At 34.7% G+C, this 15,165-nt stretch overlaps 1 protein-coding gene across 4 annotated transcripts; it reads left to right on the top strand.

Annotated features, from left to right (window-relative positions):
- Nucleotides 1-1,433: 1,433 nt before the first annotated feature.
- On the top strand, nt 1,434-13,186 carry LOC101896336 (PAX-interacting protein 1). Of its 4 annotated transcripts, none has more exons than XM_059119669.1 (5): nt 1,434-1,581; nt 4,023-4,157; nt 9,015-9,767; nt 9,836-10,017; nt 12,405-13,186. In XM_059119669.1, exons 1-5 carry the CDS (start codon nt 1,542-1,544, stop codon nt 12,618-12,620), a joined length of 1,326 nt encoding a protein of 441 aa, XP_058975652.1. In that variant the 5' UTR covers nt 1,434-1,541; the 3' UTR covers nt 12,621-13,186. The 4 variants fall into 4 exon arrangements, with proteins under 4 accessions (XP_058975652.1, XP_019891507.1, XP_005181326.1 ...); XM_005181269.4 differs by lacking the exon at nt 1,434-1,581 and adding an exon at nt 1,619-2,290; XM_005181270.4 differs by lacking the exons at nt 1,434-1,581; nt 9,015-9,767; nt 9,836-10,017; nt 12,405-13,186 and adding exons at nt 1,628-2,290; nt 6,880-7,605; nt 7,664-7,845; nt 7,913-8,417.
- The last annotated feature ends 1,979 nt before the right edge of the window (nt 13,187-15,165 follow it).

The following is a 15,165-nucleotide window of genomic DNA, read 5'->3' as shown; positions in this document are numbered from 1 at the left end:
CAGCTTACGCCGCAACAGAAAGAAAATAGACTCAAAAGAGCTAAAGAATAGCTTCGATGAGAAAACATTCGTTGCCCAGCAGTTTGTAAACAAACAAAATGATCGTGTTTACTTGCCAAAGAGTTCAGCTGAAAATGTGCACCTTCGGTTGGCCACCAGAACTCAAGCGTCGGCCATGGTGATCGTGTGGACCGCCGTAACAGCCGATGGTCGCTCTCCGCTCGTATTACTCAACCGTGGCATCAGAATCAATGCCGAACATTATCGCACAATGGCCACCAAAATTTCCGGATAGCAATCCGTTGAACTATGGTGTCTGGAGTATTTTGGAAAGCAAGGTTGGCACTAAAAAATACCAAAATGTCGATCACCTCAAGCAAGCGCATTGCCGAGAATGGGCCAAAATACCGCAGAGCAACATTCGGGCAGCGTGTGGCGTTTTCATTGGCCGTTTGAAGGCCATAATTCGTGCCAAAGGTGACCAATTCGAACAAATCTAAACTTATTCTAAAATTTGATGCTATTTCCGATATTTTTTGCTTTTATTCAATAAAATTAAAAAAAATGTAAAAATCATGACGTTTCTTTCTTATGGGTTTACTTAAAACACCGTGTATCTCAATATTTTTATAAATAATAGATCTAATGTAAAGCTGGGATATATCAGTCCACACTTTCTTATAACTCACATATCTCACGTAAAGTAAAGGAATTAGTCGATACCGTCCAAATTTAGTGCATCGCTATGTTTATATCATAGACAATATTAGCTCACTCCTCGCCTCCAACTAAATTTAAATCATCATAACGCTTATCAAAATATATTTTAATAAAAGGCCATAGATTGAGGCTATACATCTATCGAAAAAACCCACTGATACTTTTTAACCTGTTTACTTGGACATAAATCCACAAAACAGTATATTCAGTTTATGAAGCAAGCTAATACTTCAAACCAAGCTTGATCTTGCGCAGAAGTTCAGAACTGGTGTCTGTAGTAATTTAGCAAGTTTATTCATTTTATATATAAAAAACCTATGTGGGTAAATTTGGCATTCAAAACAAGGTATCTTGAAAAAATGAGCAGTGGGCATACCCACAGACTTTTTTATTTTTAACTACCACATCCTTTCTTATTTTAATTAAAAGGGATAGGGTTTATTTCGTTTGCGTTTTCCATAAGTTGTAATAAATATTCAAACGATTAAATATAATTGTTTTTTTCTCCGCATTTGTTACCTTTCGAATAACTGAATGTATGATACGATGAGTTCATTTTCTAAAAAAACATTAACGTTTACTGGCATTCATCTTGGCTCTCATGTTCCTTTCATTAAATTGCTTTGACACATGTTTCATAGTGGTTACACCACTTTGTGGTTACCAGTTGCAAAATACCCCTCTACGGCGTTGCCAACTATTTTATCTTTTATTTTCATATTGCCCCATATGAAAAAAGTCACAAAAATTCATCTCAATAACAGAAAAACAATATATAATGCAATTTAACAAGGAAAATATAGATATTCCTAACCCCCATAATGTTGTTTACATTGTTGGTGACCACGACAAATGCAAGTGGTAAGCTTCTTCTATGGAACATGACAAATTGTCAATATCTAGGGCTCCCTTAAATTGTTTTTTATTTGTTCGCATTTCGTCATCACATTCGTAAACAATGCACAACCAGAACAACAACAAATCTCCTTGCTTGTGTTTTTGTTTTGAATCGTCTTTTGTGTTTTCCTCTTATTTCTCTTATGTGCGGTGTTTATGTGTGTGTGTGTGTGTGTGGGCCTTTTTACCCTGAGAGGGAGAGTAAGAATCGGCATAAGAGAGAATGTGAATGAAATAAAATAAAAGTGGAAATGTATGCGTACGATAAATGAACGAAATAAAAATTAAAGATTAGAAGAATTTTTTCATTTTGACAAGTTAAAAGCCCAAATGAAGGTGTGAAACGCGAGTAAACGTCCTCTTCTAATAAAAGAAATTAATGTCACACAAAATATTCAGATTACTGTAAACTCAATGTATTAGAAACGAAAAATAATTAAATGAAAAGTGCGCAAATTACCGAAAACGAAAAAAAGAACAAATTCTGTGTCTAATAATTGGCAGCAGGCAAAGTAATTAAGTGGAATTTTTCACGCTGTTTCCCCCAAATACACAATGGTCTTACGTTCTGGCATTATTTTACCATTTCAATTTCGAGACACCAAAAAGCTTTTGATGATTGGAGTGCCTGAAGAAAATCGCGATCTAAGCATTTGGGATTTAAAGAATGTCGGTGAGTGTTGACGAAAATGAAAAACTTATTTTTTGGTCGGTTTGGTTGGCCTTCGTTCATTATTGCTAATTAATTAATAGAAAAATTCCTTTTAGCATACACATAAAACAATGTTTGCATGACCCGCCGTCGCGGCGGTTCCTCGTCTCCACTATGGTAATCTTAGAGAATTCAAGTGTGTATTCAGTGCAATTAAAATTTTGTCTTCTATGGATGAATGTTGTCTGTTTGTTCTGTGGTAGTTTTACATTTTCGTGCCGTTTGCCATCATCAAACAGGTTGCCAGACGTTGTGTTATTGTGGCCGTTAAAGATGGAAAATTTCCAAAAATGTTGTGTGAAGTAAATAGTTGACTTGGAGCTATGTAGTGCATCTTGTTGTGGAACAATACAGAAGTAATTTGGAAAGTTTACTTGTCTTGAATTATGACAAGAAGATGGATTCATTCGAAATATTCTTCGGAAGCCCCATAAAGTATATATGTAATCGTAATCGGCATAAATTTCCGATTTTGTTCAACTTTATAGGTCTGTTTACATCCAAAGGAAGGTTACACTTTTCAAGAAAATTAAAACAAAATTAGGCATAGATTGAAAATGGAAGGTTTTGGTATTAAAATTGAATATATCCGACCACTTTTAGGTTTATGCCTATTAAAAGGTACCACCAGTTAATCGGTATTTTGAAGGTATTGTGTTATATTCCCATACAAATATTTCTCAGTGGATATTTAAATTCCTCCCAGAAAATATTCTACGTTTGACTAATTTTTGGTATAGTCCCCTTATTAGGGTATCTCCTGACTTTCGCTCTGTCGAAGGTTTTAGACTTAATTTCTGACCAAATCTACTTTAATTTGACATTTCGGGCTTTCAGTGGTCAGCTTAACTTCTGTTCTACATAGATCCACTTTCTGCTGTAACCACTCAATACACCGATATCTCCTGATTTCGGTATTTCGATGGGTTTGGTACAAGTTTTTGACCGTATCAAAACATCATAAACTATGGGTAGTGCAACTGGTTTTAAAAAAATTAATTTAGGGCCATTTTTTGCCATACTATCCATATATGAAGTCTTCCTGATATTCGAGGTTTTGATATTTTGGGCTCAAATTTTTAGCCAGAACAGCTGTAATTGCATATTTCAGTTTCTATGGTGAAAGATATAAACATATAAAGATATAGCCCCACATATCGGAACTTCCAAATTTAAAGGATTTTAAGTATAGCTGATTTCAAATCATGTATCTAAGTCCAACCCAACAAAATGTCGTTTTTATTTGTTTTGTTATCTAGAAAATGTCCACTAAAAATTCTCTAGGTTCTTAAATTCTAAGTTTTTATGAAATAATGCCCGCCTAACACATGGAAAGAAAACATAAATATGGCATCCTAAATACTATTTTAATTACTATACGCAAATTGTTTATTCGCGTTTAGCCCGCAACGTTGTTTTGTTTTCATTCGTTGAGCAGCGAGATAGCTTGCCATTCATTTGGTTCGTCTGTGTTTGCGTTCTATAGCAAAAGAGAATATGCTTCTATTTTTAACTTTTTATTATTATGCTTCTATATTAATTACTTGTAGAGCGCTTTCTGCTATATTGCGCGCCATCAACAACAATAATAATAACACAATCCACCACCATGCCACATAATGTTAACGAATGATAATGGATTTTAATCTAGAAAAACGTTTTCTAATGCTTATTATGTACTTTTTATTTACAGTTCGAGCTGCTTTTGGAATTTACAATTTTGAATTTCGCAATAAAAAAATTGGTTTCAACATACCCGATGAGCTGTTATTGCAATACTTAGCCCAACGTCATGACTTGACCAACTTCGTTATAGAAATTGGCCAGGGTAAGTTTTTTTATGATAACTAGTTTATTTGTTCTCATTAACCATTCAGTTGTTATGAAAGTATTATGTCTTCGTTAAGACTTGTATTACATATTAAGAAGGGAATCAACATGTTAACCTTTTTTAAAACACATAAATATAATGACTTTTTAAATTATTTTTTACAGATCCAATTGTCAAATTTGTCTCCCATAGAGTTTACTTAAATGAAATTCATATATCAAGCCAAAAGCACAAATCTTTCCCAAGGATTAAACTAATCCATATAAAAAATGTTCATTGGATTTAATTAATATATCGACATTTCGCATGAATATGCTTGATGATATAACGTTTTTCCAAAAGGTTATAAAGCTTTTCCAAAAAGGTTTAGTACCATAAATCGAATATCATCTAAACGATCTAGACTAGAGTAAACCTTATTGCTGAGAAATTAATTTAATATCGGTTATAGAATGTACAGCCTCGAACTATTAAGTTACTCCATGTGAAAGATCTGTCGGACCCACTCGGTGCACATCTAAAGCTCCTAGTTTTATAAATCAATAACTGTCTTATATACAGCTTACCTTGAAACCGTATCATATTTATTTCCGAGGACACTTCTTACAATGAAATATCACAACCAATTGCTATCAAAAAAGGGAGATAGAATTTGACCCCTGTAATAAAGTGAACGTTACAATTATGGGCGAAATCAAGTTAAGGAATAGTTCCTGTATGACGAGAAAGCAACAATTCTAAACGTGATTTAATTATACCCTCGGTCATATGGCTTGAGAGGGTATATATCATTTGATACGTCAAAAACGTGCCTTATTGAAATAACGGTTTTAGACCCTAGGTCTCATTGAACCAAATCCGTTTCAGGACATTTGGAGTCGATCTAGCGACGTCTGTACGTCTGTATGTCTGGCGGGTGCACACGTTACCTGTCGAAACAGTCGATTTGATCCAAACATGGTACATCGTAATATTATTGTCAAACTTAGATCCGGTACGGAGATGGGCAATATCGGTCCACTCCTTCTGGTACCTCCCCCACAAAATGTTAACATTTTCAAAGAAAATAATTAACTGCACAAATAGAAAAAGGATAATCCGATTTTGCTCCAACTTGTAAACCATAATATTTACATCAGTGCTTGGGCAGGTGCAAAAAGAGTCGAAATTTTGACTAATTCTAACTCTTATAAAATGTGATGTAAGAGTCCGATTGTCTTCAAATTACATATATTACAATATGTTTTCATTAATCCAAGGTGTGGTGTGAAAGTGGAAAATATCGGTCCACTCCTTTTAGTAGGTCCCCCACATAAGGTCAACATTTTGAATACTCATGAACCTTATAGAAAACGAAATTAACATCCGATTCCACTTGGCACATCTTAATATTTCCATCAACACAAGATCTGTAATAAAAATGGTTGAGATCGGACCATTCTTTCTGGTAACTCCCCCACAAAGGGTCTGCATTTGAATAACCAAACGTTCATAAAATCCGAAATAAACATCCGATTCTCTTCAAATTACACATATCACAATGTTTTTATTAACCCAAGGTCTGCTTTGAAGATGGGATATATCGGTCTACTACTTCTGGTACCTCTTCTGCAAAAGGTCAACATTTTGAGTATCCATGAAGATCATAAAACGCGAAGTTATGATATTTCCATCAACACAATATCTCTTATAAAGATTGTAGAGATCGCACCATTTCTTCTGGTACCTCCCCAACATAGGGTTCAAGATTTTGAAAAACAAAACGCTCAAAGAAAGCGAAATAAGTATCTAACTCTCTTCATATTTCACACATCCATATATTTTTGGTAACGCAATCTGTTGTGAAGATGATCTGCCAACCCCGTCTGGTATCTCACAATCAAAGGTTCACAATTTCCAATACTTATTTCTGTCATAACTTGCGAAACAAGGCGGTGATTCTTCACAACTCTTTATATTTAAATATTTCTCTTAAACAGAAATGAATATGTAATTTATGATTTCGCATAAAATTGGATATAAATATTCGATTTCCTTCACCACACGCATATTTCCACATTTTCCAAAAATTTGCACACATCTCATACAAAGTAGAGGAAGTTGTCGATAAAGTCCATATTTATATCAGTCTTAGGGCAGATACGATTTGGTCAATATTGATCAACTGCTTCGGAACCTCGCCCATTAAGGGTCAATAGTTTGAATAATCATAACTCAGAGCTGGGGGTATACATTTGTCGGTAAAAAACCGACTGATGCTATTTTACTTTTTTTATTTTTTTATAAAAATAAATAAGTATAAAAATCGCGTAGGATTGGTGTTTTTCTTTCGCATACATTTCCTTTTGACATGCCGAAGTAGCCCTTTATTTTTTCCTAAGAATTATTTTTAAGCAACTAGGAATCATAAATGTTCTTCCTGTTTAAAACATCTGAAATTTATTTTATTTCAATAATTCATTAAAAACTTATTTATACTCCTTGCAAGTATCTGGATAAATGTCTAAACCACTTTGTAAAATAGTGAATGTTTTAAAGTAAATGTTACATTTGATTTTGAAAATTGTCGTTGCATTCAAGTGTTTACTACATTCATAACGTGGCAAAGAAAAAAATTCGCTAAAATCTGCGTCCTACGTCCCGTTAACTTATTGCTTGTAAGTCTAGAAGTTTATATTGTCTATTAAAACGCAGCATTTTAAAATGCTTTTTCTTTCAGGTAATGAGGAGAACAGCTTGTTGAAGGAACAGCTACTTAACTATGAGCCATCGTGTTCCCAAAAGCAAACATGTGTAACCCTGCCTCAAAAGTCCAGTGAATCGTCTTCTAATCTCGACTCACCCCTGCCGCCGGGCTCACAAATCTCATCACAAATGTATGTGGGCGGTAGTGGTGGCATGAATGTATCCACAAATATGGGGCTAATGTCACGATCTCGTTCACCTCTTGATGCTATTGAGAATCAAAGTGATAACACCAGTAATCTGGAAACTGAGCAGAAGATCAGAGTATCTCAGGTCTATAGTCAAAATAATAGCGATACAATTACCCAAGCGATAGGACCTATGATTGTGCCCAAATGTGAGCAGGACGATAGCGATATGATGGAATCGAGAGACTTAAGATACGAACGCGAAGAACATATAATGCAACAGCATCATTTGCAGCAACAACAACAGCACCATCAACAACAACAACACGAGCAGCATCATCAGCAACAATTACATCAACAGCAATTGGTACAACATTTTGCCGGAAATTATGCCAGTCATCATTCTATTTTGGCAAGTCAAAGTAATTCACCTTTGAACAGCCAAGGATCACCACTGGGCCCGGCGGCACCCTCACAGGCCTCAGTACCAGGTGTAGCAAATATTCAACACAACTTAACATCATCTTCGCATCAGTCACAATATTCCCCTGTTATGATGAATCGATTTAGAAGTAAGTTCTAAAGATTTAATTTTTGTTTTTTATTTTAAATTTGAATTTCAATTTGCAGGAAGAGGCGAACGCATGTCCAAGGACCAAAAAGAATTATATGTGAAATTCTTTGAAGAGAATCCCTGTATGCTAACCCAACGACGTAATGATGTCTTATTAGAGCCATTATGGAATAAATTAGCCAATTTATTGAATAGCGTTCCTCAGGGAGCTGTGAAAAATGTTGAGGAATGGAAACAGGTAGAATAAAATGATTGAAAGGAATATATATGTGAATTCTATTTAATGATTTTATTTCTTCTTCTAGACATTTGATGCCTGGAGATATCGCGTTTTCATGTATACCCGTTACAACAGCAAACTAGATGGAGCGGCCGCCCAAAACCCCAAAAATTATAAACCTCTAACACCCACCGATCAACGAGCCTATGCCATGTGGACTAGTCACAAGAGTACAGCACCACAAGATTTCGATAAAATGGAAATGTTTTCTTCTTTAGACGAATCGCAAGCCGATTATGATTATTGACTACGACATGTGAAAATGTCTTCCTCTTGGTGGCGAACATTCTAAAGAAAACTAGAAGTTGCCTTTAGTCAAATGGCATTTCTGAGAGGCCATTCAAAAAAACCCCAGACTAAAAATACTGAACATATTTAAAATTAAATTTTATTATTTCTCTATCTTCACTTACAAATGACATATTTTTTTAAAACAATATATATAATTATTCCATAAGAATAATAAACCACTGTGTTTATGCCAAAGTGCAATAAAAATGATTGAGTCCACTAAATATATTTGAAAAGCATTATTAATTGTAAGCCTATTGAGTTTCGTAGTCTATTTCCGTGGTTAAATAGACAAATGATTTATTTTTTTTTTTAATTTTGTTGTTGCAAATTGTTCTATTTTTATTTAAGGCTAATGAAATAGTCTTGCGAAATTAGCAAAAGAAAAAAAGTTATTGTAACATTTAATGGTAATGTGCTAACAACATATGTTGTGTTTAATTTTCAAAAGTGCAACAACTTTGCTATTTCTTTAGCCATCCTAAAAGTCTTAATTCTTGAAAGATTTGTTGGAAAGTTGGTTTATACATCGGCAGTATGTGTTATTGGATCGAGCGTTTGTAACTATTTTTTATATATATCCCGGTTATTAAATATCGTCATCGATTTTAATAATATCCAAAATGTACCTGCGTTCCCTTAAGAACTAAGAATGTAAGGTCGGATAGAGTAATAACACTCTCGTCCACCTATGCATATTCCTCGAATTTTGTATTAGATGAAAAACTTTTTTTAAAGGTGATATGCGTAGTTTTAAATATACATCATTTTTCCTTTGCTAACTTTGTTCCCATGAAACTAATCAATCCATTTTTGTTCTCTAATCTTCTTTGCAGTCTTTGATCCCTGTAAAGACAACTATCACACACTGATATCAAATTGTTTTTCCTGCCGTTGTGGTTCAACACAAAAACAAGCTTTAGATTTACACGAACCTTCGAAAAACCAACACAACACTGCCAGTGGACCAGAACACAACAGCCATAATCATCATCTACAGCAACAGCATCAGACTACATCGCATCAATTCAGTAGTGCTTCCAATTCACAACATTCACCGGATAACGATGAAGAGCCACCCCTAAAATTGCGCATTTCAAATGTGAACTTACTGCCTTCCAATCACATGGACAGTACTGCCACCGAACACTTTGAAGTAGAGCCCAAAATAGACTATGATGAAGTATCATCGCCACCTGCCGTACACGTACACCAACAACAACAGTCACATCATCACCATCAGCCTCCGCCGCCTCCACCACCACAACCTGCAAGTGATGGTAGCTCCGTGGCTAGCCAACAACAGGCAGCAGCAGCAGCGGCGGCGGCAGCAGCTTTAGCCTTAAGCTCATCAACATCAGCTTTAAAATTGCACAATAATCCCGATACCGATGAGGAGAACACTTATATGGAAAGGGAATTACAGGAACAGGAATTGCATTTAGAACGCATGCATGAATATTTTCTACAGCAACAACAGCATTTACAGCAGCAGCAGCAACAACAACAGCATCAGCAGCAACAACAACAACACCAGCCACACATAGAATCCTTATTGCATGAAACCACCACATCGAACAGTTTGAGACGTAAGTTTTGTTAAAGTGATTTCGAAACATTAATCTTACGCTTTTCCTCCCTTTTTTCATTCCTGCAGAGCGTAAGGAACGCATGTCGAAAAAACAGAAAGAAGTCTATGTCAATTTCTTGGAACAGCATGCCATCATTAACGAGCATAGACGCAATGATCCTGTATTGAATCGTTATTGGATTAAATTGGCCGACATTCTAAACTCAGTACCTCAAGGAGCAGTGAAACATGTTGCCGAATGGAAACAGGTTGGTTAGATGAATTTTAAATTTTGGAAATATTTCATCTTTTCATTTTCAAAGTAAAGAATTGGTGGGATAGAATGGTGCGAATATTCCCACAGCAATGGGATAAAATTTAACAAAGGAAACTACAATATATTATACAAAGGACATTCGGCCCTATTGCGGGCTTTGACTTTTGGAATAAAATGACTTTTCGATTACTTACAGTTCGAGAAAAATGGATATGCTATATCCATTATAAAAAATATAAACCACGATATGTTTTGACAAGAATCTGCCTCCCTTAGCATTTGTTTATAACATGCAAAAGGGAAGAAGATATACCTATAGTTGCGTCTGTCCATGTATTTTTGCAAGCAGGTTACAGGTCGCATTTATTTTCCGACTGAGACAAACCTGTGCAATTCATTTGTTTGGCCTTCGGATGTAACCACATGTCAAGCTGATGAATTTTGGGCAAAAAAAATGTTGGATGTCATAGCGCTCACTATTTACAGCTGCATTACATCACAGCCTCTTTAAAGAAGTATGGTTAAATGATATCACCTGCTCATAAATCGCACAAAATGTGACTTTTTCATGATGCATTGGTAGCTTTGGCAATGCTTCGTCGTTGAACACAACTTTTATACCATCCACCATAAATAGTATGGAGGGTACATTAAGTTCGTCATTCCGTTCGTAGCTCATCGAAATAATAATTTTAGACATAACAAAGTATAAATATTCTTGATCAGCGTAAAATTTAACTATTTAGCCCTGTCCGTCCGCCCGCCCGTCTGTTGTAATCAAAAAAAAAAAAAAAAAAAACAAAGAGAGGAAGCTAGAATTTTCTACAGGTCAGTTTTTTGTCTGCAGGCAGGTCAAGTTCGAAGATATATATATCGGTCCACCATATCGTATAGCCCCCATACAACGGTGGCCCCCCGGTATTCGGTATTTTGATGATTTTAGTCACATTTTCCAATGGATTTATCTAAAAATCAGCACAAGGAGTTCTTTCTGAGTACTTTACCCCCTGGAAGAGAATAATTTATATAGGTCCACGATATCATATGGCCCCCATACAACGGTACCCCCTGATATTCGGTATTTTGATGAATTTATTGTTGAAATTGTCCGAAATTCTACACAGTTCTTCGTGACTACTTTACCGTCGGAAAGAAAATTTTCTATATAGGTCTACGATATCGTACAGCCCCTCCATACAACGGTACCCCCTATATTAGCTATTTTTAAGATTTTAGCCACATTTTTCAATGGAATTGTGCGAAAATTGACACAAGGAGTTCCTTTTGAGTACATAACCCCCTGGAAGAGAATTGTATATATAGATCTACGATATCGTAAAGCCCACATACAAATTTTTCAATGAAATTGTCTGAAAATCTACAAAAAGGGTTTCTTCTGAGTACTTTATCCACTGGAAGATTGTCGTCCACGTTTTCGTTTATCCCCCATATAACGGCACCTCTCTATATATTCGATATTTTGATGATTTTAGATACATTATTCAATGGAATTGTCTAAGAACCTGTACTAGAAGTTCCTTCCAAGCACTTTACTCCCTTGAAGAGAAATGTCTGTAAAGATCCACGATATCGTATAGTCCACATACAACGGTACCTACCAATATTCGGCATTTTTATGATTTTAGCGACATTATTAACCGTTTTTGTTTTACATTTCGTATTTGGAGTTCGTAATGGAAACTACAGTCTATGACAGAAAATTGTCTATGCCGATCCAGGTCTTCAGGTATGGGCTCCATCTATCAGTACCTCCCCATATTCGGTATTTTGACGATTTTAGCTACATTATTTACCAATTTTTTCATGTTTCGTATTTGAATATTGTAATGGCTTATGACAAAAGTTGCCTATACAGGTCCACATCTTCGTATATATCCCAATATAACGGCTATAATCGGTATTTTTAAAATTTTAACAGAATTTTTAGCGGTTGTTATTTTTTTTGAAAATTTCCAAGTTCCTTCCAAATGGCGGATGTTATTTTTTGAAAATTTTCAATTTCGTTTTAAATGGGAGGGTATTCAAATTTCGGCCCAGCCGAACTTACTACTTTTTTACTTGTTCTATAAAAAAAATTGATTTTCGTTTCAAGAACCCAATCACCAAAAAATCTACTTTGCGGTAGCTATAAGATTTGCTGCGGAAGCTCTTATAAATATGGATATTGGCTATCATATAGTCAGCCCTGTCCGATTTGTGTTCTTTCCTTATTGGTTCATAGTAAAAACTTTCTACAAAATGTACAAAATTGTACAGATGTGGAGAGATTACAGCAAAACTTTCATTGTATTTCTGAAAAAAATTGTGTAATTGAAAATTTTTTAATGTTTAAATTACTCTCTGCTTTTCTATTTACAGACATTTGACAATTGGCGCTACCGTGTATTCCTCTATGCGCGCTACAATTCAAAAATATCCGGCGAAGAGGCTCTTAATCCAAAATGTTTTAAACCTCTGACGCTGACAGATAAACGAGCCTACAATATATGGATACGAAATCCAGATACAGCACCACCAGATTTGGAACATATGCGTAATGTATTTATGAATCTGGAAGAGGCACAACCGGAATAACAAACGGCTGATACCAAAAGAAAATAACTACAACAACACTGCTAATGAACATAATTCTGCAACCATCGTTCAAAGTCTATTAATTTTTAAAAATTTGTGCTATAAGAAACAAGAAACCGCCATGCCATCATTTTGTGTGCTAATAATAATCACGTTTAAGCAAAACTATTACTCACTACAAATTTCTAAACGTATTACAAACAAACAAAAAAAAAACGGAAAATGTTACACAAAACCAATTTTCGCCACTACCACACAACTATTACTAGCGTTACAAACGAAATACGTGTACTATTACCACAATTGTTGTCTGTTTTAGCGAAGTAATTTATTAATTTTAATTACATATTTTTTATGTTGTTTATGTTTTTTTACAAAGAGAAATAAATGAAATATTTATACCTAAATTCTATATTTACATGTGTGTATAATGCTCAATAGTTTTAAGGGTATTTTTTGTTTTGTTTTTGTATATTCTTTTTTATTCTAAACGTTATGTAAAGTTTCTAATAGTTATATATGTTTATATGAATTTATGTTTTGTAAATAAACTGAATATAAATGAAGATTACTTTTATTTGATATTTAATAAATTATAAAGCCGAAAAAGTTATTTTCTCATTATTTATATGCATTTAACTTACGGTGGCGCTGACATTTATGTGCGCCTAAAAACAGGCAATGAATTTTGAAGAGATATGTTGAAGTGGTTGGTAACACTGGCAAAGACATGTAAATAGCGCCATCTATTGAAACACATGATCCAAATGAGCGAATTATTTTTGAAAGCCGCTTCATTTCATTCATTTCAATAAGGGTCTAAATAAAAAGAAACATAAAAGTAGTTTTCACAAAAAATGCCTATAATTTCACGTTTTTCATTCTGAGGATAGGAATGCTACTCCTTGTAGACATTAATAGGCTTTTGTGGCCAAAAAATGGGTAAATAAAAATTTACGAAGCCTTCATATCAATAAGGGTCTAAATTAAAAGAAACATAAAAGTAATTTTCACCAAAAATGCCTATAATTTCACGTTTTTCATTCTGAGAGGATAAGAATGCTACTCCTTGTAGACATTAAAAGGCTTTTGTGGCCAAAAAATGCGTAAATAAAAATTTACGAATTTTTTGGTCACAAAAGCCTATTAAAATCTACAAGGAGTAGCATTCTTATCCTCTCAGAATGAAAAACGTGAAATTATAGGCATTTTTGGTGAAAATTACTTTTATGTTTCTTTTAATTTAGACCCTTATTGAAATGAATGAAATTAGCCGGCTTTCAAAAATAATTCGCTCATTTGGATCATGTGTTTCAATAGATGGCGCTATTTACATGTCTTTGCCAGTGTTACCAACCACTTCAACATATCTCTTCAAAATTCATTGCCTGTTTTTAGGTGCAAATAAATTCGTTATTAGGAAGTCCCATTGAATGTGAGGACGACCATATTTCGGTATAGCCACCATAAAAGGTTACCGATTTGCAGTTTCAAGTTGTAGCACTGAACCTCGGTACTGTTATTTTCAACAGTTTTTTGTTTATGATATTGCAGGGTATTAAACCTAACTCAGCGCTTTTTATATATCATTTGATACGGCCAAAACGTGCCTCATCGATATAACGATTTTAGACCCCAGGTCTCTTTGTATTTGGAGTCGATCTAGCGATGTCCGTCCGTCTGTCTGGGTGTTGGTGCGCACGATAACTCTCGAAGGGAGAATTCGATTTGATCCAAACTTGGTGCATTGTTATATTATTGTCAAACTTAGATTGAGTTGGGAGATGGACAATATCGGGCCACTCCTTCTGGTACCTCCCACAAAAAAGGTCGAAATTTTTAAAGAAAAATTGGTACAGTACTGAAAGAAAAAGGATAATCCAATTTTGCTCCAACTTTGCAATATAATTATTACATCAAGCGAGTGACGGTTTCATTGGCCGTTCGTGCCAAAGGTGACTAATTCGAACAAATCTAAACTTATTCTACAATTTTATGCAATTTCCGACATTTTTTGCTTTCATTCAATAAAATTAAAAAAAATGTAAAAATTATGGCGTTTGACTTTGTTGCAGTTTTTTTTATCTCACCCTGTTTATTCTTGATCAGTGTAAGTCAGTCTATGTCGATTTAGCGATATCCATCTGTCTATCGGTATGTATGTCGGTCCACGTCTTCGTATAGCCCCCATATGACAATACCTCCTGATATTCGGTACTTTGATGATTTTAGCGACATTAACCACCGAAATTGTTTCAAATTTCGTATTTAAAGTTCGTAATGGGTACTACATTCTATAAAAAACAGTACCTCCCTTTATTCTTTTTCGGCGGAATTTTCAAGTTCCTTCCAAATGGTGGATGGTATTAAAAGCTCGGTTTGGCCGAACTTAGCTACTTTTTACTTGTTTTTTATATAAATATTTCCCTTTCACATTCTCATAAAATAAGATTTGGACCTCAGTTCACTTCAAATAAATATCATATATTTTACCCACAAATAAAATATATTGTTTCAACAAAAAATATTTACCTTTTCCTGTACC

The sequence above is a fragment of the Musca domestica genome, unplaced genomic scaffold (genome assembly GCF_030504385.1).
Source record: "Musca domestica strain aabys unplaced genomic scaffold, Musca_domestica.polishedcontigs.V.1.1 15, whole genome shotgun sequence".
In the NCBI taxonomy this organism is placed as follows: Eukaryota; Metazoa; Arthropoda; class Insecta; order Diptera; family Muscidae; genus Musca; species Musca domestica.
Note: the sequence above shows the minus strand (reverse complement) of the source record. Positions and strands in the feature narration are given on the sequence as shown.

Bases quoted from the DNA above. Each gene is read 5' to 3' on its own strand.
- LOC101896336 (XM_005181269.4), top strand. From the start codon at position 2,173: ATGGTCTTACGTTCTGGCATTATTTTACCATTTCAATTTCGAGACACC. The intron at 2,291-4,022 runs GTGAGTGTTGAC...TTTTATTTACAG, and splicing joins TTGGGATTTAAAGAATGTCG to TTCGAGCTGCTTTTGGAATT. The intron at 10,018-12,404 runs GTTGGTTAGATG...TTCTATTTACAG, and splicing joins ATGTTGCCGAATGGAAACAG to ACATTTGACAATTGGCGCTA.